This window comes from Oncorhynchus gorbuscha, linkage group LG18 (assembly GCF_021184085.1).
Source record: "Oncorhynchus gorbuscha isolate QuinsamMale2020 ecotype Even-year linkage group LG18, OgorEven_v1.0, whole genome shotgun sequence".
Lineage (NCBI taxonomy): Eukaryota > Metazoa > Chordata > Actinopteri > Salmoniformes > Salmonidae > Oncorhynchus > Oncorhynchus gorbuscha.
The window spans coordinates 52,215,035-52,242,567 of NC_060190.1; the positions used below are offsets into that span (position 1 = coordinate 52,215,035).

Sequence of the window (27,533 nt, forward strand, 5' to 3'; positions counted from 1 at the left end):
TTACTCACCCTAGCAGAGCTGGTTAGGTTGTTTTAATTACACTTTTTTTGCCCATGTTTACGGACACCGGCCATAGTCAATGGGTGTTGAACGTTCGTAAATTCCTCAGTTATTCTGCGCTCTGGCACACTCAGACGAGAGAGCTCTGAAATCCAAGTTGATAGCCAGAGTGAATTTACGAAGACACCCTTGATGACTGTTAGCTTGAATAACACAAAGCAGTCTGTAAAAAGAAACTTATTTTCAGCGGTTGTGTCACAGGTCTCAAATGTTTCATATAAAAGGTTATACATTGCCTCGTAGTCCTAGTCTATGGTTGACACGAAATACTGACATGTATAGGCCTAAGCTTACTTGGGTCTTGAGTGGTGGAGAAGGGAAAGTTGTCCAGTGCAGAGGGATAGGCATAAGGGGATGAGGTAAAGGAGCCATCCCTGATAGAATAGATTTGGTGCTAGTCAGTCGGTCTACATTTCTGAAAACATTACAATACATTTACAACAGATTTCACAACATATTAAGTGTGTGCCCTCAGGCCCCTACTCTACTACCTCGTACAGTATCTTCCAACACAAAATCCATGTGTTTGTATGCGTGTCTGTCTGTGCCTATGTTTGTTGCTTCACAGTCCCTGCTGATGTGTGTATTTGTATCTGTTTTTGAAATCAAATTTTACTGCTTGCATGACTTACTTGATGTGGAATAGATTTCTATGTAGTACTGTGCGCCTCCCATAGTCTGTTCTGGACTTGGGGACTGTGAAGAAACCTCTGGTGACATGTCTTGTGGGGTATGCATGGGTGTCTGAGCTGTGTGTTAGTAGTTCAACCGACAGCTTGATACATTCAACATGTCATTGACCTCATCAATACTTGTATTTGTAAGCGGTAATCTCTCCCACTTTGAGCCGGGAGAGATTGACATGAATATTATTCATGTTAGCGCTCTGTGTACATCCAAGGGCTAGCCGTGTTGCCCTGTTCTGAGCCAATTGCAACTTTCCTAAATCCCTCTGTGGCGACTGAACAGTAGTCCAGGTGCGACGAAACTCGGGCCTGTCCTACCTGCCTTGTTGATAGTGCTGTTAAGAATGCAGAATAGTGCTTTATTATGGCCAGACTTTTCCCCATCCCAGCTACTGTTGTATCAATATGTTTTGACCTTGACAGTTTACAATCCAGGGTTACTCCAAGCAGTTTAGTCTCAACTTGCTAAATTACCACATTTATTTATTACAAGATTTAGTTTAGGGTTTAGTGAATGATTTGTCCCAAATACAATGCTTTTAGTTTTTGAAATATTTAGGACTAACTTATTCCTTGCCACCTATTCTGAAACTGACTGCAGCGCCGTAAGTGTTGCGGTCATTTCAGTCGCTGTTGGTAGCTGACGTGTATAGTGTTGAGTCAGCCGCATATATAGACACACTGGCTTTACCCAGAGCAAGTGGCATGTTGTTAGTAAAGATTGAAAAAAGTAAGGGGCATAGACAGCTGCCCTGGGGAATTCCTGATTCTACCTGGATTTTGTCGGAGAGGCTTCCATCAAAGAACATTCTCTGTGTTATGTTAGACAGGTAACTATTTACCCACAATATATAGCAGGGGTTGTAAGGCCATAACACAAGTTTTTGAAGCAACTGACTATAATCGATAATGTAGCCGCACTGAAGTCAAAAAGATTGTGGGGGCTGTTTCGTTAATCATCAATTTCTCTCAGCCAATCGTCAGTCATTTGTGTGTGTGCTGTGCTTGTTGAATATCCTTCCCTATAAGCGTGCTGAAAGTCTTATCAATTTGTTTTACTGTAAAATAGCATTGTATCTACTCAAACACCATTTTTTCTAAAAGTTTACGAAGGGTTGTCAACAGGCTGATTGGTCGGCTATTTGAGCCAGTAAAGGGGGCTTTACTATCTTTAGGTAGGGGAATAACTTTTGCTTTCCTCCAGGCCTGAGGGCACACACTTGCTTGTAGGCTTAAATTGAAGATTTGGCAAATAGGAGTGGCAATATCGTCCGCTATTATCCTCCAGTAATTTTCCATCCAAGTTGTGACATGTAGGCCTATATTTGCTGCAGCATAGCCTATGCTACAGTAATATAAAGACCGAATGCGCGTCTACTCCATCTGGATTTAGGGGCTCACCTTGATCTTTTAATTGTTAAGGTTATACTTTTTTTAAATTGCAGCTGCAGAGTTTTTTAAAAACAGTCTGACTCAATATAATTGCTTTAAATCCGTCCACGCGTGAGCACTCTCTCGCAGTCTTTTACTTTCTCCAACTCCATTGAAATTCCATCCCAAATTAATAATCCTGTTCTAAATTGTTATATAGCCCTATATATAGATAGATATCTATCAATATTTCTATATGTCCTAGCCTACCGCTTTCTAATTTATTTATAATGGGTTATGCGTGATAAGCTTCTAATTTATAGCCTCTTTCTCCTGTGCAATACACAAGCAGCTTTTAGAGTCCCATGCAGGAAAAAGCTAGACAAGAATAGCTCTCTGAAAACAATTTTTTTCATCTTTCTTAAAGGTGATTCACCTTCCAGAATTGAATGTTCTCTTCTGCTTTGCCATAGTTTGAATGATGTGTGTAATTTCAGTCCGTATAATGCAGTACAGTAATACAGTTCACACTCAAATATTAGCCTTAGATTTACTTGAGCATATAGCTAGCTACATCTGTGGGCTTATGTTTTTCTGTCGTACGTAATGTGCAGTAGCCTATATGTATTGGATAATGGCACAATCATTTGGGATTTTGGGGGCTTTTGCTCATTAAATGTTAATGTAGGGATCATAAAATGTATTTAATATGTGGCTCATCAGGCTCCGGTAGCATCAGGTTAGAATTTTCATGCTAATCAAAGCGCTAATCAAAACCAGACACATGTATATGCTCTATAATGCTTTTGAATGGGAAATACCAGGTTACCTGAGAGAAGTGATTTATTCTCAGGATGGAACATTTGTAAAATACTGGGAAAATATTCAGACCTACTAGGGATATGGTTAGTACATAGTTAAAATGTTAATGATAGTCCATCTGTAGATGCTCTACAGACTATCCAAATAGTGTTACTATGGGAATTACTGAATTGGCCTCTTTTTCAACTGTATTTTTCATTCATTTCATGTTTCTTGTTTCTTGAAATGACAATGATTGACAATTATGCCTATTTGTAAAAAGTGAATTCTCAAATTTGAGTATGTCGTCACCTAATGGATGTAGTTGTTACAGCCTCCCAGACTGTAGAGTGCAGACTGGATGCTCTCGAGGCTCATGTCTCAGCAAACGGAGGTCTGAGCATGATATTGATCTCTTAATAATACTTGTTTTACTAAATGCAGATGCATATCATGGGTAGTGCATAGGCCTAACCAGAGTGCGACTTGCACCCTGGCTTTCGGGGGATCTTTGTATTTTTTTTGTAATGGTCCTAATAATGACGGAATTTAAACAGTAAGAATATATTACATTTTAATGTGGCATGAACACAACCAGTAATATTTTAATCTGATTTGTCAAACAAATCACTTAAAGTATCCGTTCTTCCACTCGAAAATAATTCCAGCATTCAAACTGCATGTATAGACTACTAGATCCATTTGATGAATGGAAATAGACATCTGCTGCAAACCACCAAAAGGTGTGAGTCATGACTAAGCGATTGCCATTGATTAGGCCTACATTAATTGACGTGTCTTGCTGACAAATGGACCTTTTTTGTAGCCTGAAAACTCGGGACACCTGCGATGGGGCTGAAACTGTCGTAGGAAAAACAGGATGGTCACCCTAACACACAAGGTACGTTAATGAGACTAGGCTACAGTGTGTATTCCCATGAACTTCAAATAGACCTACCTGGGATGTAGTGTTTAAATAAATAGGTGCATGGGTAAACTGATTGCCGGTCACTGTGAAAAAAAGTAATGCTCCCTATACTTTAAGTGCATTTTTTTTAAGGTGGGTAAATCGCATTTACTTACATTTACCCTTCACTGAGCCTAACCACTGCTGGTAGCCTACCCTCTCAGCCAAGGCAATTTTAAACACATGAACACACAGAATAGGTAGCCTACATTCAATTTAATACATGAGTTGAATTTTACACTAGTTCATGAGTTGGCCATAATTCAATAGTTAATGCTTGAAGTCTACACAGATTGTGTCATGTTGCCAATATTTTTCTTGAGTTGTAATGGGAGTTGTTGACCACTAGGTGGTAGAGATGTTCCACCTCCGATTTGGTCTGCTGTATTCTATCCTGCACCTCTGCAGTACTTAGGGCTGTCATCTCATTTCAGGGCTAATGGTTTGTAAGTAGCCATCTGTGATAATGGCTTACTGCAGAGTGCGAATTATACCGTGACATAGTAAAAACATGTATTTTAACTGTAAAGATGTATTGCCTTGTGGCATGAGCACAACCATATTAAACACATCACTTAAAGGCTACCAAATAATTCCAGTATCTAGCTGTGCACCTGCCATTTTGACGAATGGAAAGAGAGCTGTTAGAAAACAGTGTAACGACATTAGGTCATTGTTATTAAGTATACAGTCGTGGCCAAAAGTTTTGAGAATGACACAAATATTAATTTTCACAAAGTTTGCTGCTTCAGTGTCTCTAGATATTTTTGTCAGATGTTACTATGGAATACTGAAGTATAATTACATGCGTTTCATAAGTGTCAAAGGCTTTTATTGACAATTACATGAAGTTGATGCAAAGAGTCAATATTTGTAGTGTTGACCCTTCTTTTTCAAGACTTCTGCAATCTGCCCTGACATACTGTCAATTAACTTCTGGGCCACATCATGACTGATGGCAGCTAATTCTTGCATAATCATGCTTGGAGTTTGTGGGTTTTTGTTTGTCCACCCGCCACTTGAGGATTGACCACAAGTTCCCAATGGGATTAAGGTCTGGGGAGTTTCCTGGCCATGTACCCGAAATATTAATGTTTTGTTCCCCGAGCCACTTAGTTATCACTTTTGCCTTATGGCAAGGTGCTCCATCATGCTGGAAAAGGCATTGTTCGTCACCAAACTGTTCCTGGATGGTTGGGAGAAGTTGCTTTCAGAGGATGTGTTGGTACCATTCTGTATTCATGGCTGTGTTCTTAGGCAAAATTGTGAGTGAGCCCACTCCCTTGGCTGATAAGCAACCCCACACATGAATGATCTCAGGATGCTTTACTGTTGGCATGACACAGGACCGATGACCACGCGCTCACTGTGTTTTCTCCGGATAAGTCCTCAGCGGTCCAAACCCTGTACCCTTTGCTGAATGTCTGTCCCTGATGTTTTTCCTGGAGAGAAGTGGCTTCTTTGCTTCCCTTCTTGACACCAGGCCGTCTTCCAAAAGTCTTCGCCTCACTGAGCGTACAGATGCACTCACACCTGCCTGCTGCCATTCCTGAGCAAACTCTGTACTGGTGGTGCCCCGATCCCACAGCTGAATCAATTTTAGGAGACGGTCCTGGCACTTGCTGGACTTTCTTGGGCACCCTGAAGCCTTCTTCACAACAATTGAACCACTCTCCTTGAAGTTCTTGATGATTCATTTAGGTGCAATTTTACTGGCAGCAATATTCTTGCCTGTGAAGCCCTTTTTGTGCAAAGCAATGATGACTGCACATGTTTCCTTGCAGGTAACCATGGCTGACAGAGGAAGAACAATGATTCCAAGCACCACCCTCCTTTTGAAGCTTCCAGTCTGTTATTTGAACTCAATCAGCATGACCGAGTGATCTCCAGCCTTGTCTTCGTCAACACTCACACCTGTGTTAACAAGATAATCGCTGACATGATGTCAGCTGGTCCTTTTGTGGAAGGGCTGAAATGCAGTGGAAATGTTTTTTGGGGATCCCATTCATTTGCATGGTAAAGAGGGTATTTGCAAATAGCCTTCATACAAACTGAGGCAGCATACTTTGTGAAAATTAATATTCGTGTCATTCTCAACTTTTGGCCACGACTGTACGCTCCTGTAGCCTGTACTCCTGTAGTTTGCTGCAGGGAAATGACATTACTATGTGTAAACTGGAGTGATGGAGAAGTAGCTCCTCTTCCCAGCCTATAAGATGCACCCAATGCAGAGTAAGTTAACATTGGTCCAAATTGTTTCTTTCAGTTCTGCATGTTTTGGGCTACAATATAGGTCTAAAAGGGGCCTAAAATGGCCACATTCATCATGATTTTCTCAAATGGTTTGTGATACAAATGTAAAAAAACATGTTAAATATCATTCCTCCCTATAGACTGGTTGGTTTTTTAGCAACAAAACCAACTCGTGCACAACTATGGGGCAAGACAGACTGTTGGCTTAGATTGTTGACAGCATGTTAACTATATTTTGTCTGCAAATGTTTTTTGAAAACAAATACATTTGCACAATTAGCACTTGTTGTCTCTCAAATACGTCGTTACAGTTGTTGATTATCTAGCTAGCAAGTTTTTTGCCATATTAGCATAGACATGACACGAGTCAAAACACCTCAAAACAAGACATGGTATCAAAACACCTACGATTCCCCAGGTGGCAGCTTCATGTCATTGTTGCTTGCTATCTGACCATTCAGAATCATAACACATGGCCTTCTGCCTCATCGACATGTGCGCTTCAATTTCGTGACGTTATCAGCCAACAATCTGTCAAAGTTTTCAGGCCATTCTTTTTTTCCCCTTTGTCCTCTCTCAATCCCAACACCCCCACTCTGTCGGGCTTATGACCATAGAGCCCTTTTTTCTGCTCTACTTGCCCCTTTTGCCCATGTATTATTAAAGTCTCCCAAACCCTCCAGGGAGAATACAATGGATCCAGTCTAGCAGAAGCCACTTCTCCAGGCCTTGCGTAACTTGACAAATGTTTTAAAATAAATTCCACAATGCAGTGCCCACTCCTCCTACCTCGTATTGTGTGGGCCCAAACTCATCCTCCCTCTCCCTCACAGCCCCCCCTCAGATCCAGCCAACAAGGCTGTTGCCATACAGTCCTTTGCAGTGCTTTGCTTTTTTCCCTCCGTCGGCCCCAGAGTTATTTAAAGGCCTTGTGTCAGTGTCATTAAGCCTTGGGACCCTTAGCAGTACCACCAAAGTAGACCAAGCCACACTGAGACGCTGAGGAAGGTCAAAATTTTACTGGGTAACTATATAGCTGAGTGGGTAACAGTATAGCTGGGTATCAATCCAGCAGCACCCTCATCATGTGAGCAGAGTATATATTCCATTGCTGGACTTGTGACATTGGGTACCTGATGTCACAAGTCCACCCTAGAGATGTCAGAGGGTTACCCTATCAACAGCTGTGTATGGGAGAGCCAGCTGTCTCAACTTCAACTCTAATCTGTGTGTCGACACTCTCCAAGACCAGAGATAAATACACCAAAACTGGTCAACATAAGCTACACATTGCCCTACATTGGTTAGAGGGACTGGTGGTCACACCCGCCTGAGTGTGACACTCCAGATGGTTTCTCTTTTACGAGAGTAGCTTACCTTCAAGAGTTCAACACAAACTTTTAACTGATGTTGTCTTGGGTAGGACACTGACATTGTTAGGCACTTTGTAAGTAAAACTGAATTATAACTCGCTGCACTGTGATTATGAAACTCTTTAAGTGGCTTTAAAAAAACATAGGGTCTTACCTAGGGTTGAATGGCGGGAACCTGGTTACCAGGATTTACCGCCCAAATCTTTTCCCTGGATAAATAACTGCGAGAAACCGGAAAATTATAATAAATGTTTTATATGAACAGCATGGCGTAAAATGTAACTTTTTAAAATGATATGATGTGTCTAAATCTGGCTTCTCTACCTTCTGATGAATCAATGCTCAGGGTGGTGCCGACAGCCTGTCTCAGTATGGACTGCAGTTCACAATGCATGTAGTTTTCTTGTGACATGTAGGCCTATGTTTGCTGCAGCATAGCCTATGCCAGACGCTTTCTGTCTCCTAGAGTTGAACGTACTTTGGTGCGAAGAGTGCAAATCAATCCCAGAACAACAGCAAAGGACTTGGTGAAGATGCTGGAGGAAACGGGTACAAAGTATCTATATCCACAGTAAAACGAGTCCTCTATCGACATAACCTGAAAGGCCACTCAGCAAGAAAGAAGCCGCTGCTCCAAAACCGCCATCAAAAAGCCAGCCTATGGTTTGCAACTTCACATGGGGACAAAGATCATACTTTTTGGGGAAATGTCCTCTGGTCTGATGAAACAATAATATAACTGTTTGGCTATAATGGCCATCGTTATGTTTGAAGGAATAAGAGGGAGGCTTGCAAGCCGAAGAACACCATCCAACCGTGAAGCAAGGGGGTGGCAGCATCATGTTGTGGGGGGACTTTGCTGCAGGAGGGACAAGTGCACTTCACAAAATAGATGGCATCATGAGGAAAGGAAAACTGTGGATATATTGAAGCAGCATCTCAAGATGCTGTCAGTCAGGAAGTTAAAGCTTGGTCTCAAATGGGTCTTCCAAATGGACAATGACCCCAAGCATGCTTCCAAAGTTGTGGCTAAATGGCTTCAGGACAACAAAGTCAAAGTATTGGAGTGGCCATCACAACGACCTGACCTCAATCCTATAGAACATTTGTGGGCAGAACTGAAAAAGCATGTGCAAGCAAGGAGACCTACAAACCTGACTCAGTTACACCAGCTCTGTCAAGAGGAACGGGCCATATATTCACCCAACCTATTGTGGTGGGATGCTTGTGGAAGGCTACCTGAAACGTTTGACCCAAGTTAAACAATTTTAAAGGCAATGCTACCAAATACTAATAGTGTATGTAAACTTCTGACCCACTGGGAATGTGATGAAAGAAATTTAAAGCTGAACTAAATTATTTTCTTTATTATTCTGACATTTCACATTCTTAAATAAAGTGGTGATCCTAACTGACCTAAGGCAAGGAACTTTTACTAGGATTAAATGTCAGGAATTGTGAAACTGAGTTTACATACACCTTAGCCAAATACATTTAAACTTCCGACTTCCAACTGTAGATGTCCTAGCCTACCTCTATCAGGTAATGCATTCAATGCAGTATTAGCCTTTATATTTAGTTAATGAATGATGGGTAATGCGTTAAACTGAACTTATAGCCTCTCTCTCTTGTTAATGAATGATGGGTAATGCGTTAAACTGAACTTATAGCCTCTCTCTCTTGTTAATGAATGATGGGTAATGTGTTAAACTGAACTTATAGCCTCTCTCTCTCTTGTTAATGAATGATGGGTAATGCGTTAAACTGAACTTATAGCCTCTCTCTCTTGTTAATGAATGATGGGTAATGCGTTAAACTGAACTTATAGCCTCTCTCTCTTGTTAATGAATGATGGGTAATGCGTTAAACTGAACTTATAGCCTCTCTCTCTTGTTAATGAATGATGGGTAATGCGTTAAACTGAACTTATAGCCTCTCTCTCTTGCGCAATTGACACGCATCTGTGCTCCTTAAACATTCCTTATCTCGTAGTCCTATGCAGGAAAAGCTAGACTAGAATGGCTTGCTAGACTTTTTTTGTGCATTTCTTATACCAATAGACTATTCGAAGAGGGCTCTTTTTTCCCTGAATGTTAAATACAGCATCCAATTGAACTCACAGGTAATTTGAAAGAAACGTGAACGCGCAATGGCAGTAGGCTATAGCAGTTATGTATTCAGACCCATAACCATTCAGTCTTTGAAGAGAAGTGAAGTCCTTGTTATTAGAATGATGACGTTAAGGACAACGAAACATTTTTAATTTAACTGTTGAAAGGAAGGAATGAAGCAACAATAGAGAAAGAGGTAGGCTAATAACATTATGGGAAATATAATGAACTGTGTGTGTGCATATCCGTCAGCTGACTAGTTATACAAATAGGCCCTAATTTATTTATATTCCTAAATTAAAATCAAATTCGCTAGCCTATAATTTGTGGACCGCACGTGCTGCACCAGAATCACATGTTCTCTTCTTTATCATGGTTTGAGCGATGTGCAAAATTCCAGTCCATAATAGTAATAGTCATGTATTCAGCTTGCGCTGCACGCATGCATGCCAGTAGCAACCTGGCAATATACTGGTCTTGTAGTTTTAAACCATTTTACATGCCAGTAGCAACCTGGCAATATACTGGTCTTGTAGTATTAAACCATTTTACATGCCAGTAGTAACCTGGCAATGTACAGGTCTTGTAGTTTTAAACCATTTGTCAGCTGTGTAGCCACCGCTTCATGCTGTCTGGCCTCAATGGTTGATTATTCAGGGTACAGCAAAGACTACTTTCCACACCGGCAGCCCGTAAATTGAGTCCTTTTTTAAGCACTCTGGTCAAAGGGCGCATTCCATCACACCGGCATAATGTCTGTGCTCACGTGGGTGTGGTTACTGACTGGATAAAACTTTATATGAAATACAATTTGTCATTTAGAAGGCTAAAATCACATTGCTATCTTTTCACAAATAGTTTCATATTTAATAATATAATAATAATAATATATGCCATTTAACAGACGCTTTTATTAATCATTATGTTTTACAATATTTAGATGAAACTAACGGAAACATGGCAACTTTAAGAGCTTTCACAATGTAGATGTCTGTGTCTTAATGATATCACCAAACAATAAATTATCTGACATGATTGTTCTTGAAGTCCCCCCTGACCATTTCCCACATTTTTTGTGTTAGGAATATTGTTTCATTCTCCACTTTTGGATGTTGTAGTTTTGGCAGGAAGAATCTTCTTGTAACAAAAGGGTTATTTCCCCTCAATACTGCATGGCCATGGAGAGACAGTTCCTGCCAGGTATTTACGACGGTCATTAAACTTGCCAACCCCCTGGAGAGGAGGGTTTTGAAACCAAACCTTTGGTTAGCCGGCACCTTTGATCTACATCCAAGACGGCAAGTCATGACATGCCTAAAGAACTCTGTCCTTACGGTGCCTTTTGGCAAACTCCAAGGAGTTGCTTTCGTCTGGCCACTCTACCGTAAAGGCCGGATTGGTGGAGTGCTGCAGAGGAACTCTTGTACAACGCTGTGCACTACTCCCTTCACAGAACAGTGCAAACTGGCTCTAACCAGAATGGAAATAGTGGTAGGCTCCTGTGCACAACTGAGCAAGAGGACAAGTACATTAGAATGTCTAGTTTGAGAAACAGACACCTCACATGTCCTCAACTGGCAGCTCAATTAAATAGTACCAGCAAAACACCAGTCTTAACGTAACAGTGAAGAGGCGACTCCGGGATGCTGACCTTCTAAGCAGAGTTGCAAAGGAAAAGCCATATTTCAGACTGGCCAATAAAAATAAAAGACTATGATGGGCAAGAGAACACACACTGGACAGAGGAACTCTGTCCTTCAACCGATAGTGTGTGGACTCCTATTACCACAGTGTTGACTGTGACCTTCCACTATTATTATATTAAGCCAAGCTCCTCCACTCCCACTGAACACTGCAATTGTCTGACAGACTCCTATTAAGCAGAGCTTAATAGGAGTCCACACACTATCGGTTGAAGGAGTGAGGAGACCGTAGACGCACACGTTACAAGGAATCTAATACTGAACCTTGTCTAACCAGGCCCATACATCTAGTTGGTTCTGCTGGGAGAGAATTCAAAAGATGTTGTGATGAACAAACAGGCAGTAATGCAGTGTGGAGAAACAACTTCCATCAAAAGAATCCAGCAGACAAAGCTGCAACAAACTGACAGGCCTATTCTTAGAACCCTGAACTTTTGTTCACCATGACTTAAATAGAATCTGGGGGAGAAAAAGTGCACAATTTTGGATTTCACTGTACTGCTCCTTCTACAAAACACTCATCATTCAAACTGTAACTCCCAGCAACAGCTGTAGACACATCACATGGAGACCATTGAGCCCTTAATTTACACCCTCAGTCATGCTCGGTGCAACAGGGTCGTATGGTTGTTCTCAAGGTTCTGGTCAGGGTGCCTGACTGGAGGGCAGGGTGCTGGGGGAGCTCTCTCCTCTCATGGTAGTCCAGCAGAGTGTGAGAATGGGGAGCACACACACACACACGCACGCACGCAGCTCTTCTCCACCAAAAGCTGCGGAAATTTGAATGCACGTGGAGCTGTGCTCCAGGAGAATCAAGGAAGAGGCCGGGACCAGGGGACAGTGGCGCAGGGTGTCCAGATAGTGTCAACATGTAATCCACACCAGCCTACTCCAACACTTTAATGTGTTTTTGCCCCATTAAACTAGACGAGTGTTTCCCAATTCCTGGTTCTAGGGACGCAAAGGGGTGCACATGTTTTTGTTTTTGTCTTAGCACCAACGCACCTGTTTTCAAATCATTTGTTGAATAAATTGTAGTAGTGCTGGGCAATACTATGGTACCCCTATGGGTCCCCAGGACCAGTATTAAGAAACACTGGACTAGGCTATTGCAGACATGTGGAGGAAGGAAAGAAAGTGGGGGAGCGCCGCAGCAGAGACTGGGTGACAGGAACCATAGCATAATGAGCAGGGTGACTCTCCGCTTATGGTGTCTCACATTTAGCACGCTTGTCTCTGAGAGTTGAGGGTTGAATGGAAAAACAAGTCTGTTGGAATAAATATGTATGCCCACACAGGGGGTGAGCTCATCTCAATAGTCCAACTTGGCTTCTTCTTCTTGTCTCCACATTCTGGACGGAACACCCACAGCAGAGATCAGACCTGGGCAACCGCCACAAAGAAGCAACCGTCCATCACCACTTCCTAGTCTGCTGTTCCAACACATAGGCCTAATGACAATGCCTCTTCTCTCCACTCCTGGACCTCATATTACCTGGGCCTTGTAAGCAGCGAACTAAATCAACAATATGGGACTTAAAACAAATAAGTTTGTCATTTACAGTAATACTCTTATCCAGAGTTACTTACAGTAGTGAGTGTATACTTCTTCGTACTGGTCAATCTTGGGAATCAAACCCTACAACCCTGGCATTGCAAGCGCCATGCTCTACCAACTGAGCCACACGGGACAAACGGATAGGCAGGGGGATGTGCTTTGGGCTTCATTTGAAAAACATTAATTTAAGGATCGAGCCTTTTAGGTGTTGCTGTATTACACAATAATAATTAGAATGGTTATATCATACTCTAGCCATGCATACCCCACAAGACATGCCACCAGAGGTCAGTCCCCAAATCCAGAAAAGACTATGGGAGGCCCACAGTACTATAAAGAGACGTGACTACTTGGAACTATATTCCGCATCAAGTAACTCATTGAACCAATAACATTTGATAAAAATACATCTTATGGAACAACGGGGGACTGTGAAGCAACAAACCGACACATGCATATAAACACATGATAACATACGCCCTATACGCACGTACACATGGATTTTGTGTTGTAGATATGTGGTAGTAGAGTAGGGGCCTGAGGGGGCACACAATCTGTTGTGAATGTAATGTTTTTAAAATTGTTAAACTGCCTTAATTGCGCTGGATCCGAGTAAGGCAGCAGCTAATGAGCATCCATAAGAAATAAAAATACAATCTTGAGAGTACTGGCACTGCAGGCCTGTAGATTTAACAATCAAATATTTATTTCTGAAAACCTCCTTTGTCCTACCAAGAGTTTGATGGGCTTGCTTAGGAATACATGTCTTCCCTAGATATTTTAATCTTAGGATAAAGCACACCGTTGTGGTGGGAGATATAGACCTATCATCCTTACCATAAATAATGAATCAACAATTTATTCTATTGTTGGTAGAGGTGAAGGGAAGGTCTTGATGTCATTTGATTTTCTATGTCTATCAGCAGTTCAACAAAGCTCCTAACTAAAGAAAGAAATACATGATCTCCCTTCCCACATCCCCATTCTCCCTTATGTTGTGCTCTCTGCGTTCTCTCTTTGATTAAGAGCCCAACCAGAATTTATCCCAAATCTATTACGCTGCTACAATCCCTCCTGGACACTCAATCATTCTGAAGGGGTGCGGTGTGCTGATAGGGCCCACTCACTGAGAGTGGGAGGAAGAGGAGAGCGAGAGAGAGGAGCTTGAGAGGCAGTGACTAGGACAACGGTGCACACAGATTTCACTGATCACGACTACAGCACAGCGGCTAGGCTATAGTCCATACGTTCTTAGCGGCACAGCGATGAAGAGCTCTACAACCGAACACATTTCACAGCTAAAAATATACAATAGTAATGTGTAGAATCTCGCTCTCTGACCAACTACAGCCACTCAACATGGACAAACCCACCCAGCTGACAAATAAGTGTCTCTGGCCTGTCCTCCTTCACACTCCTGTCCTGGGCAGCAGGGAGCTTAGCCAATCGATGATACAGCCATATCATAATGACGCCTCTGGGAAGTCACTCCGCAACAACAACCTGTGCTGCTGACACGGACCCTGTAGAGCTGGAAATAGACCTGGCTAGTAGCCCGCTAAGATTGCATGATTATTATACAGCAAAAGCTATGCTACAGTACATAACATTATCTAACTGCCTAGCCTACTCTCAAGCATGCACTTCTTATAAACACAGGAGGAATAAAATAATAGGCACCACAGAACTACTGTGAGAACAATGTACTGAAAGGGACATTATCATTAAAAGTTGATAGACAAGTTTTTCGGTCTTTCTGGCACGCTTAATTTGTTCTCTGGGGTTGTAGCTAGCTGCATCACTGACAGCTACCACTGCAGGGGGCCAGCAAGGCCTGTGTGTGCACAGTAGCTCTGCCTGCCTGCCAGGCAGTCTGTGATGACTACTGACTACTGCACCGATCATCAGACGCAGATAAGAGGGATGCCTTTGAAGCCTGTAATCAAATTGGGGTATCATTGTCTTAAAATAACTTCTACTGAGTTTGGTATAACACTAAACATAGAACTCCCTCCCACTGTCTCATTCTGTGTCTCTTTCTCTCCATTCAAAATTCTTAGCTCATTGAGACAGTGTGAGGTATGGCTAGTCCGTGTTTGTTACTGCAGTGTGGAGCATAGTAGCGAGACATTGTTGCCATGTTAATGTTGGTCAGCTGGCCGAGAGTTTAATTGAAAAGCATTAGAGAGGATTGCAATAATTGAGTGAGAGGGTGTGATGGCAGGGAGGCTGTCTGAGATAGACATAACAGGGGAGGGGACACTGAGGCAGGGAATAGGGATATATTAGGTTAAGGTCCACCACTGCAAACCATGCGAGCATAGAGTGAAGCCAGCCAGATCAACTAGGGGTCATCTTTTGCAAAACCAAAATAAGAATAATGCTACAACTGTCTTAGCCTGGCAACATCTTGTAGAAAGGCAGAGTGTTGGGTTGAACACTGGATCTGTTACTTATCATTCCTAGTCCTTGGGACCCGGTTACTGCTTCCCTAACCACAGGAAATACCATTGCCCCTCTTCTCAAGGGACATCAGGGGTGTCATGCTAATCATTAGCATAGCTTACTGTTGTCAATCAGGATTTCTTCATTAGGAAAAATATCACCAGGAAAAAGTATATGTCAGTTGTGTTCAATGACTCTGAAAGCCACTGATCCTCATGAGATTGTGCCATACACAGCCCCTCAACTGGCCCTGCAGCCAAGTGGAGCAGAACAGAGAGAAGACCGTAGGAGGGGAGAGGGAGGCCTGCTTACGTAACGTGGCTGTATTGGTGCTGTGTCAGGGCACTGGTCCCTAGGGCTGGATAGGAGTGTATGAGAGAGACAGGCCACTACAGCTTCATCCCAGCAGAGAGGACATGAGAGTTGACAGACCTGCGGAGCATTCAGCGTGAAGCCTCACGTAACAAGGTGTGCAGCGCTGAACTCAACTGAACTACACAGGCCGGGGAATACGTCTGGTGCTAATCCAAGGGTAGAAAAGAAAGGGACAGGAATAATCTGTCCCTTCCCCGCAGAACATACCCTCTTCTGCCTGCTTGTGTTTAGCATCACTGAGGCTCCTCCAGGGTAAGACTAGGGTTGAATATTTTCCTGGTATTTTACAAATGTTCCATCCCGAGAATAAATCACTTTATCACAGGTAACCCGGGTATTTCCCACCAAAACCGGAAGTGTCATTCAAAAGCATTATAAAGCATATACAGTGCATTCGAAAAGTATTCAGCCCCCTTGACTTTTTCCACATTTTGTTACATTACAGCCTTATTGTAAAATGTAATAAAATAATTTCCTCATCAATCTACACACAATATCCCATATTGACAAAGTGAAAACGTGTTTTTAGAAATACCTTACATACATACACTACCGTCCAAAAGTTTGGGGTCACTTAGAAATTTCCTTGTTATCCATGAATATATTAATTTCAAAATTAATAGGAAATATAGTCAAGATGTTGACAGGGTTATAAATAATGAGTTTTAAAAAATTGAAACAATTGTGTACTCCAAACTTTACTTTCATCAAAGAATCCTCCATTTACAGCAATTACAGCCTTGCAGGCCTTTGGCATTCTAGTTGTCAGTTTGTTGAGGTAATCTGAAGAGATTTCACCCCATTCTTCCTGAAGCACCTCCCACAAGTTGGATTGGCTTGATGAGCGCTTCTTACGTACCATACGGTCAAGCTGCTCCCACATCAGCTCAATAGGGTTGAGATCCTGTGACTGTGCTGGCCACTCCATTATAGACTGAATACCAGCTGACTGCTTATTCCCTAAATAGTTCTTGCATAGTTTGGAGCTGTGCTTTGGGTCATTGCCTTGTTGAGGAGGAAATTGGCTCCAATAATTCAGCGCCGTCCACAGGGTATGGCATGTTGTTGCAAAATGGAGTGCTAGCCTTCCTTCTTCAAGATCCCCTTTACCCTGTACAAATCGCCCACTTTACCACCACCAAAGCACCCCCAGACCATCACATTGCCTCCACCATGCTTGACAGATGTCGTCAAGCACTCCTCCAGCATATTTTCATGTTTTTCTCCGTATCACAAATGTTCTTCCTTGTGATCCAAACACCTCAAACTTAGATTTGTCTGCCCATAACACTTTTTTCCAATCTTCCTCTGTCCATTGTCTGTGTTCTTTTGCCAATCTTAATATTTTATTTTTATTGGCCAGTCTGAGATATGGCTTTTTCTTTGCAACTCCATCATCCTGGAGTCGTCTCTTCACTGTTGACGTTGAGACTGGTGTTTTGCTGGTACTATCTAATGAAGCTGCCAGTTGAGGATTTGTGAAGTGTCTGTTTTTCAAACTAGACACTCTAATGTACTTGTCCTCTTGCTCAGTTGTACACAGGGGCCTCCCACTCTTTCTATTCTGGCCAGTTTGCACTGTTCTTTGAAGGGAGCAGTACAGTGTTGTATGAGATCTTCAGGTTCTTGGCAATTTCTCACGGGGAATAGCCTTCATTTCTCAGAACAAGAATAGACTGACAAATTTCAGAAGAAAGTTCTTTGTCTCTAGCCATTTTGAGCCTGTAATCGAACCCACAAATGCTGATGCTCAACTAGTCTAAAGATGGCCAGTTTTATTGCTTCTTTAATCAGAACAACAGTTTTCAGTTGTGCTAACATAATTGCAAAAGGGTTTTATAATGATCAAATTAGCCTTTTATAATGATAAACTTGGATTAGGTAACACAGCGTGCCATTGGAACACAAGAGTGATGGTTGCTGATAATGGGCCTCTGTACTCCTATGTAGATATTCCAGACAAAATCTGCCATTTCCAGCTACAATAGTCATTTACAACATTAACCATGTCTACACTGTATTTTTGATCAATTTGATGTTATTTTAATGGACAAAAAATGTGCTTTTCTTTCAAAAGCAAGGACATTTCTAAGTGACCCCAAACTTTTGAACAGGTGTGTGTGTGTGTGTGTGTGTGTGTGTGTGTGTGTGTGTGTGTGTGTGTGTGTGTGTGTGTGTGTGTGTGTGTGTGTGTGTGTGTGTGTGTGTGTGTGTGTGTGTGTGTGTGTGTGTGTGTGTGTGTGTGTGTGTGTGTGTGCGTGCGTGCACATACATACATACACACACAGTTGAAGTTGGAAGTGTACATACACCTTAGCCGAATACATTTAAACTCCACACAAATAGTGAGTGTATGTGAAAATACACTTTTAAAAATGTCTACCAATCGATTGGTCGAAAGAACAGACTACTTTCGGGTCAACCATTTTTGGGGGGGAGTTATACTGATTTTCATGCCATCATACCGTTCTTCTGCCAACTCGGGATTTACGGTATTAACTGCATAGCACACAAGGGAGCGCTAAGACAACAACAAAAATGATCCTCTTGGACGTCTTATTACCAGAATGCTCAACATGGAGAGACTCACCGATAAATGTAGAACTCTATGGACTTCACAATGAACACATGATTGGCTGCTGTTCTGGGGAACTACGGTGAGCTTCATAGTGAAGAATAATGTGACAGACTAAATGAAAAGCAGATAGCGGTTTATCTCCTAACGTATTGCAAAAGTCGTCTGCAGATATTTAATTAAAAAGTAGCTCAAAATATTCCAATGTATTCAAAAACGTCAAATGGTTTCAGCGGTATTGACGGTATATGAAAACCATCCCGTGGTTATTTCAAAATACCCCGGTTATAGATCAATAAGAGTTCCAAACCTCTGCCAATAACGGCTAGTTTCCCCCTCCCCACTCAGACCACTCACAGACAGTCCTAGTAAAAGTTGCTTGGGATAGTTTTTTTGTTACATTTCTTGCCCATTTTAATGGCAGTCTATTGCAGTAAGGTACTTAATTGTTACCCAGAAATGATTTGATATAAGTATAAAAACAACTGCATTGGGCCTGTAACACCTCATGTAGGCAGTAATTGAATACAGGCTATGTAGGCAGTAATTGAATACAGGCTATGTAGGCAGTAATTGAATACAGGCTATGTAGGCAGTAATTGAATACAGGCTATGTAGGCAGTAATTGAATACAGGCTATGTAGGCAGTAATTGAATACAGGCTATGTAGGCAGTAATTGAATACAGGCTATGTAAGCAGTAATTGAATACAGGCTATGTAGGCAGTAATTGAATACAGGCTATGTAGGCAGTAATTGAATACAGGCTATGTAAGCAGTAATTGAATACAGGCTATGTAGGCAGTAATTGAATACAGGCTATGTAAGCAGTAATTGAATACAGGCTATGTAGGCAGTAATTGAATACAGGCTATGTAGGCAGTAATTGAATACAGGCTATGTAGGCAGTAATTGAATACAGGCTATGTAGGCAGTAATTGAATACAGGCTATGTAGGCAGTAATTGAATACAGGCTATGTAAGCAGTAATTGAATACAGGCTATGTAGGCAGTAATTGAATACAGGCTATGTAAGCAGTAATTGAATACAGGCTATGTTCTATCTCTGTATTGTTATTCATTCTTACTGATGTAATGAAATGATTCAAATGAATAAATATGCCCAGAATAATTTATTTTCAGTTAATGGCGGTTGTCATGTTTGAGTGGGATCTGGGGAGAGACAACAATGCAGCGAACTCGGCTGTAATTCGCCTGTGACACTCCTGGCTTAGACATGCATCAGGGCAGATAAAGTTACATAATAAATATTTCATGCCCCATTGCCCAACCCATGTGAGAGCAGTCCCCTGGTCTGGGGCCAGTAGCCATTCTGCAGCACTGAGCATTCAGCCTACTCCTGAGCCTCGCTCATCTGACTCGACCAAGTTTAACTACTTGCCGCTCACTGAACTACCGGACTTGACTGGATCACACTGGACCTGAGCTGGACAACCCTAAACCTGACTGGACTTGACTGAGTCACACTGAACCTGGACCACGCTGGACCACCATGAAGTAGGCCTACACTCTGCCATAGTGACTTAGCCATGCTGGAGCAGGGAAGTAGATGAGAAGTGGATTAACAATACACTAGCCAGCCTCTCTTATGACAGCAGCTGTAGACACTGAGAGTCTCCCTCTCTTGGCCCCCTCATCTCTTCACCGTCTATCTCTCCTGCACTCGCTACTGTAGCTCTCTCAATATTCCTCTCGATAGCATCTCTCCATATCCCTCCCTCCCTTTCTCTTTCTCCTCTTCTCCTCCCTGTGCTCACTGCCTCTTTGCCGTGCGCGAGGCATACACATGTAAGTTTAATCCGGGAGGGATGGGAGTCTGAATGAGAGGTTGCCCTCTGATTGACACACAGATCTGCTGAGTTTTCACACAACCAGGACAGCTGTTGCTGGGAACTTATTGTAAAGGAACAGAATTTTACCTCCTGGAATAGTTCATATCCTCCTGCCTCTGTCTCTTTGTGCTGATGTCTCCAGTCTCAGATCTTTGCAGCGCGAGGTGTTATCTGTAGCACTGTGCTCCAGATTAAAAGGAAATTGCAGGACGACTAAATCTGCCTGTCAGCCTCTGATTCCTACAGAAAGCGTAAGGGATACAGACGGATGAGTCGAGGATAAGCCAGTCGGGACTGCAAAGGAAGATTCATTAAACTGCTTCACTCTTCATGGTACTTCTTTTTTGGAGAGTGCATCTTCGTCTGTTTTTGTGTCTGTGCCGGGACCGGGACGGTGTTCATGTGCCTGCAGTCTACAGCGGCCGGGTGTTGTTTTCTGAAGAAGACAGAGCACACAGGCTGAGGCAGTGTTGAAGCAGGACACCCTCTGTAGGAGACAACTCTCCTCGCTCCTCTCCTTTTCTCTTTTCTCTGCAGACATAACTGCCCACCCTGACACTGACAGCTGGGGGTGTTGGTGTGCTCTGTGCACAGATAGCTTGACCTGACCAACAGACTGTCCAGACGTCTTGTCGAGGCATCTTGTCGTACAGACTGACCCACCACAAGCTCTAACCAGAGCACCTTAAGCCATTCCAGGTGGCTCCCAGTCCCAGCCAGGATGCAGGTGTCGTTAGTGTGTACGGATCACAATCGTGGAGGGGTGAGCCGCAGTACAGAGGAACGGCTTAACCACCGCCAGAATGCCAACAGCCCCAACACAGGCACCCGCAGCAAGTTCAGGGCTGTGGCCATGGTGGCCCGTAGCCTTGGACAGGTCACTGTCCAGAGCCAGCCCACGTCCAGCGACCAGAGCATACGCACCGGCATGAAGTATAGGTAGGACAGACTGAATGACTTATAGGTAGGACAGACTGAATGACGTATAGGTAGGACATACTGAATGACGTATAGGTAGGACAGACTGAATGACGTATAGGTAGGACAGACTGAATGACGTATAGGTAGGACATACTGAATGACGTATAGGTAGGACATACTGAATGACGTATAGGTAGGACAGACTGCATGACGTATAGGTAGGACAGACTGCATGACGTATAGGTAGGACAGACTGAATGACGTATAGGTAGGACAGACTGAATGACGTATAGGTATGACAGACTGAATGACGTATAGGTAGGACAGACTGAATGACGTATAGGTAGGAATGACATAGGTAGAACAGACTGAATGACGTATAGGTAGGACAGACTGAATGACGTATAGGTAGGACAGACTGAATGACGTATAGGTAGGACAGACTGAATGACGTATAGTTAGGACAGACTGAATGCGTATAGGTAGGACAGACTGAATGACGTATAGGTAGGACAGACTGAATGACGTATAGGTAGGACAGACTGAATGACGTATAGGTAGGACAGACTGAATGACGTATAGGTAGGACAGACTGCATGACGTATAGGTAGGACAGACTGAATGACGTATAGGTAGGACAGACTGAATGAAGGTAGGACATATTGAATGACGTATAGGTAGGACAGACTGAATGACGTATAGGTAGGACAGACTGAATGACGTATAGGTAGGACAGACTGAATGACGTATAGGTAGGACAGACTGAATGACGTATAGGTAGGACAGACTGAATGACGTATAGGTAGGACAGACTGAATGACGTATAGGTAGGACAGACTGAATGACGTATAGGTAGGACAGACTGAATGACGTATAGGTATGACAGACTGCATGACGTATAGGTAGGACATATTGAATGACGTATAGGTAGGACAGACTGAATGACGTATAGGTAGGACAGACTGAATGACGTATAGGTAGGACAGACTGAATGACGTATAGGTAGGACAGACTGAATGACGTATAGGTAGGACAGACTGAATGACGTATAGGTAGGACAGACTGAATGACGTATAGGTAGGACAGACTGAATGACGTATAGGTAGGACAGACTGAATGACCTATAGGTAGGACAGACTGCATGACGTATAGGTAGGACAGACTGCATGACGTATAGGTAGGACAGACTGCATGACGTATAGGTAGGACAGACTGCATGACGTATAGGTAGGACAGACTGAATGACGTATAGGTAGGACATACTGAATGACGTATAGGTAGGACATACTGAATGACGTATAGGTAGGACAGACTGAATGACGTATAGGTAGGACAGACTGAATGACGTATAGGTAGGACAGACTGAATGACGTATAGGTAGGACAGACTGAATGACGTATAGGTAGGACAGACTGAATGACGTATAGGTAGGACAGACTGAATGACGTATAGGTAGGACAGACTGAATGACGTATAGGTAGGACAGACTGCATGACGTGTATGTAGGACAGACCAGATGAATTATTGGTAGGACAGACCAGATGAATTATTGGTAGGACAGACCGAATGACGTATACTGCAGGTAGGAAAGACTGTATGAAGTATACTGCAGGTAGGAAAGACTGTATGAAGTATAGGTAGGACTAGGGTTGCAAAGGGAGGGTATATTATTTTCAACTTTAAGTTTACCAGTGAACTACAAGAATTTTGGTATCACCTCTAGTGGCCCTTTTGGGTACTTCAGACAAGTGTCTAATTATCTCTGGCCCTCAGTGTGGCTTTATCACATGTAAAATATGAAACAATTAAATAAGATGATTTAAAAATAAACAAATAGAATGACAAAGCTGTAAAACATTATCCTAAATATAAACCACAAACTTAGAGAATATCTTTGGTGTTCAATATGAGGGTTTCAGCATGAAGTGTGTGTGTACACACTTTTATTTATTATACCTGAAAACTTCAATTAAATGCAGTCTCAAATAGCCGCCTGTCCCTTTTTAAATGCCTGGCAAAGGGATACACTTCTGAAAATAAACGCGCGTTTCAAATAATCGTCTGGTCTAAATGAATTATTTACGAGATTACCATGAATTGTTTGAGGTTTAATGTTTGATTTGTTACATTAAATAATTCAGTAATGAATAAGAAAAAATTAGGCCGATCATTTTTATCGCCAGTAAGAGACTGCTCGCCACTGGCTGTTAACAGCTGAGAACTGCTGGCTAATTGACAGGCACAAAAACAGTTCGGAGAACTTCGGGAGAACAGAGCCTGATGCACAAAAGTTCATTTTCCCCTTAAAGTTTCCTTAACTTTAAGTCAGTAGCACAAAACATTTTAATGCAAATTTCCTTCTTAAATTAAGTGAAAGTTAAGGGTGCCCATGAGGTCCCTTAAAGCTTTTTGGGCAACCCGACCAAATGCACATAGATATGCCATTCTCATTGAAAGTAAGTCTAGGAAGCGGTAGTTCTGTTCTATGTGCGCTGTTGCTATGCTCCCTGTTCTTAATTTTGGTTTTTGCGTCTTACTTTCGGTTTTGTACACCAGCTTCAAACAGCTGAAAATACTATATTTTTGGTTATGGAAAATATATTTCACAGCGGTTTAGATGGTACAATGATTCTCTACACCAGGCCTTGGCAATTCCAGTCCTCCGAGGCCTGCTTGTTGTCACACTTTTCTCCCATCCCTAGCAAACACACCTGATATAAACTAATTGCATTTTTAACTGAAGATCACGATTAGTTGATTATTGGAGTCAGGTGTGTTAGCTGGGGCTGGGTAAGCTTGTTTTGTCACATAGATACTGACATTAGGCATACTATTCGATTTTTTTACAACCAGGAAATGGCAGAACGATTTCTGCTTGGTGCATCTAAATTCAGTATGGATATAAATCTAAACTGCTTTTGTGGTGAATGTTGCTTTCCTCTGGTTTTGGTTTAAAAGGACAACAGCCAGCTACTTAGCTAAACAATGGAAGGTGCACAATCCATGGCTATAAAGCTAGCTAACTACCTACTCTAAGTTAGCATGACGTGCTAGAAAGTAATAGAAACAAGTTGAGTAGAAAATTACTAAAATAAATGCAATTCATTATCTTCTGAATCAATTTGTTTCTCCTGTTTTAAATGTAAAAGTTATATCTTGTGTTCTACCAAAATAAATGCGATCTCTGACAAATGTTCAGTCTGAATCAGGTCGTCTCCATGGTAACCAGAGATTCTTTCTGCGGTATATACTTTCAAACTACCGCAAAACCCTTAAATTATACCATTACCTAAAGAAATGTTAAAGGGGCTCTATGCAACACCCTTAAACAATTCCCTTAGGTAAGGGAAATTATTCCTTAAAGTAAACCCTTAAGGGAAACATTTCAGATGTTTTATGAAACCGGGCCCAGACCCCTAGAAATCGGCAGTAGCGAAATTAGCTGGCGAAAGTAAGATTGCTGAAAATACACAGTCAAAGAGGAGAATAATTATTCTGTCAAGGAAAAGTTTGCACATGAAACATTTTTATAGAGCCATACTAAGACAAAATAACCATGACTCATTGTTTAAATGATACACAGTGTGGGAAATTAAGATATGTATTAAACAATTAACTATACAAATGAGCAAAAGCTATGTGCATTAAGGAAATAAACGCCTGGCTAAAATAGAAGCCTGTCTTTAATAAGCACCTGTTGTGTTGAGTGAATTAAGAAATTAATTGAAGTTTTACGTTATGTCAATATATATATTTTTTTTGTCATTGTTTTGGCGTCAAACTGGTGCCAGTTGTGGGAAAAGTTCATATTTGGGAGAGTTACACAGTTAGTTGGGGTGGCAGGGTAGCCTTGTGGTTAGAGTGTTGGACTAGCAACTTAAAGGTTGCTCAAATCCCCGAGCTGACAAGGTACAAATCGGTCGTTCTGCCCCTGAACAGGCAGTTAACCCCCCCCCCTCCCAGGCCATCATTGAAAATAAGAATTTGTTCTTGCCTGACTTGCCTTGTTAAATAAAGGTACAGTGGGGCAAAAAAGTATTTAGTCAGCCACCAATTGTGCAAGTTCTCCCACTTAAAAAGATGAGAGGCCTGTAATTTTCATCATAGGTACACTTCAACTATGACAGACAAAATGAGGGGGGGGAATCCAGAAAATCACATTGTAGGATTTTTAATGAATTTATTTGCAAATTATGGTGGAAAATAAGTATTTGGTCACCTACAAACATGCAAGAGTTATGGCTCTCTTAAACATGCTTTCAATTCTATATAAATCGCAGACAGTATCACCAGCAAAGCACCATCACACCACCCCCTCCATGCTTCACGGTCACCTACTCTTCGTCTCACAAAGACACAGCAGTGGGAACCAAAAATCTCAAATTTGGACTCATCAGACCACAGGACAGATTTCCACCGGTCTAATGTCCATTGCTCGTGTTTCTTGGCCCAAGCAGGTCTCTTCTTCTTATTGGTGTCCTTTAGTAGTGGTTTCTTTGCATATATTCAACCATTATGGTCTGATTCACGCAGTCTCCTCAGTTGATGTCTGTTACTTGAACTCTGAAGCATTTATTTGGGTTGCAATCTGAGGTGCAGTTAATTGCCTGAGGTTGGTAACTCTAATGGACTTATCCTCAGCAGCAGAGGTAACTCTGGGTCTTCCTTTCCTCTGGCGGTCCTCATGAGAGCCAGTTTTATCATAGCACCTTATGGTTTTTGTGACAGTTTTTGCGACAGCATTTGAAGAAACTTTCAAAGTTCTTAAAATGTTCCAGATTGACTGACCTTTATGCCTTAAAGTGATGATGGACTGTCATTTCTCTTTGCTTATTTGAACTGTTCTTACCATAATATGGACTTGGTCTTTTACCAAGTAGGGCTATCTTCTGTATACCTGTATACCACCGCTACCTTGTCACAACACAACTGATTGGCTCAAAAGAAATTCCACAAATTAACTTTTAATAAGGCACACCTGTTAATTGAAATGCATTCCAGGTGACTACCTCATGAAGCTGGTTGAGAGAATGCCAAAAGTGCACAAAACTGTCATCAAGGCAAAGGGTGGCAACATTGAAGAATCTCAAATATAACATATTTTGATTTGTTTAACAACATTTTAGGTTATTACATGATTCCGTATGTGTTATTTCATAGTTTTGATGTCTTAACTATTATTCTACAATATAGAAAATAGTAAAAATAAAGACAAACCTTTGAATGAGTAGGTGTGTCCAAATGTTTGACTGGTACTGTATATGAATACATTTTTTACAAGTTATTTAAGTATAAATTACCAAGTTACGATAGATTGACAGATTTTCTGTTAAATACCAAACATACTAAAGGTTCCGGTAACTTTGGGCAATTACCGGTAGCTTTGCAACCCTAGGAAGGACAGACCATAGACCACAGGTGTCAAACTAATTCCACGGAGGGCCAAGTGTCTGCAGATTTTCTCTCCTCTCTACTTGATTTATGAATTAGTCACTAATTAGTAACTAACTCCCCACACCTGGTTGTCTACAGCTTAATTTAAATGAAAAAACAAAAACCTGCAAACACTATGCCCTCCATGGAATGAGTCTGACACCCCTGCCATAGGCACAGACCATAATCACTGTAGACCTGATACAGAGAATGTGGGTAATGACATTAGGATAGACTTAATTACTGGGTGAAAGCACAGTATGGAAGATCGAAACCTGGATATCTGATGGTGATTTAACGAAAATGGGACTATGGTATATAGATAATATATGTTTACTGGTATCAGATTGCATACAGGAAGAAGGGTTTCATGCTGAGTTCCCCCCCCCCCTTTACTGCTCCTTTTGCATAATTATTAATAGATTACATGCCATCCTCTAAATGTTGTATGGATATGATTGATGTGAATTGGAATTGCTCAGACATATTTGAATTGATGGATATGCATAACACAGCACAAATCATTCATATTGTTATGTTTCTGGTCTGTTCTGTATTTGGCAGTAAGCAGTATATGAAAATCAGGCTTGTCGGTACAATTATTCTTCAAACAGCTCCTTACTCTAAAATGTCATGTGCTGCCTTCTAACGCTTTAATAGTTTGGGATTGATGGTAGTTGTTCTCTTAAATGATTATAACCTAATTTTCCCCTGGCAACTATTAATAATTATTCTGTGCGCAGTGGACTGCAGCCTGAACCTCTCAGTAAAGATCAGTCCATCATCAGCAACTCTCTGTTCTAGTGGTTTGAATAAGATGTAAAAAATATTTTCAACGCATCAACTGACACCTACACTCCATTAGTTATGTTCTATGTTAGGCTGTATTTAAGACTCAAAAAGGAAGCTGAGCTGTGTTTCTATTATAACAGAACAGAGCCACGAATGAACCTATTTAGTACAAATGTCTACTGTGTTCTTAAAAAAAAATAGATGGCAAACTATTCACATTTTAAAGGTGGTATTTACTTGAATAAACACATGGCAAA

At 41.7% G+C, this 27,533-nt stretch overlaps 1 protein-coding gene across 12 annotated transcripts in view; it reads left to right on the forward strand.

Moving 5' to 3' along the window:
* Window positions 1-27,533, forward strand: part of kcnab2a (potassium voltage-gated channel subfamily A regulatory beta subunit 2a) — a 137,282-nt gene that overhangs the window by 67,353 nt on the left and 42,396 nt on the right. The window contains exon 1 of one of the 12 annotated variants that reach the window (XM_046310256.1): window positions 19,737-21,069. The exons of 9 other annotated variants lie outside the window; for them this stretch is intronic. In XM_046310256.1, coding sequence (XP_046166212.1) covers window positions 20,852-21,069 — 218 coding nt within the window. In that variant the 5' untranslated portion in view covers window positions 19,737-20,851. Of the gene's footprint in view, window positions 1-19,736; window positions 21,070-27,533 lie in introns of those variants that run through there. 2 more of the 12 variants (XM_046310245.1, XM_046310247.1) reach the window with 2 other exon arrangements.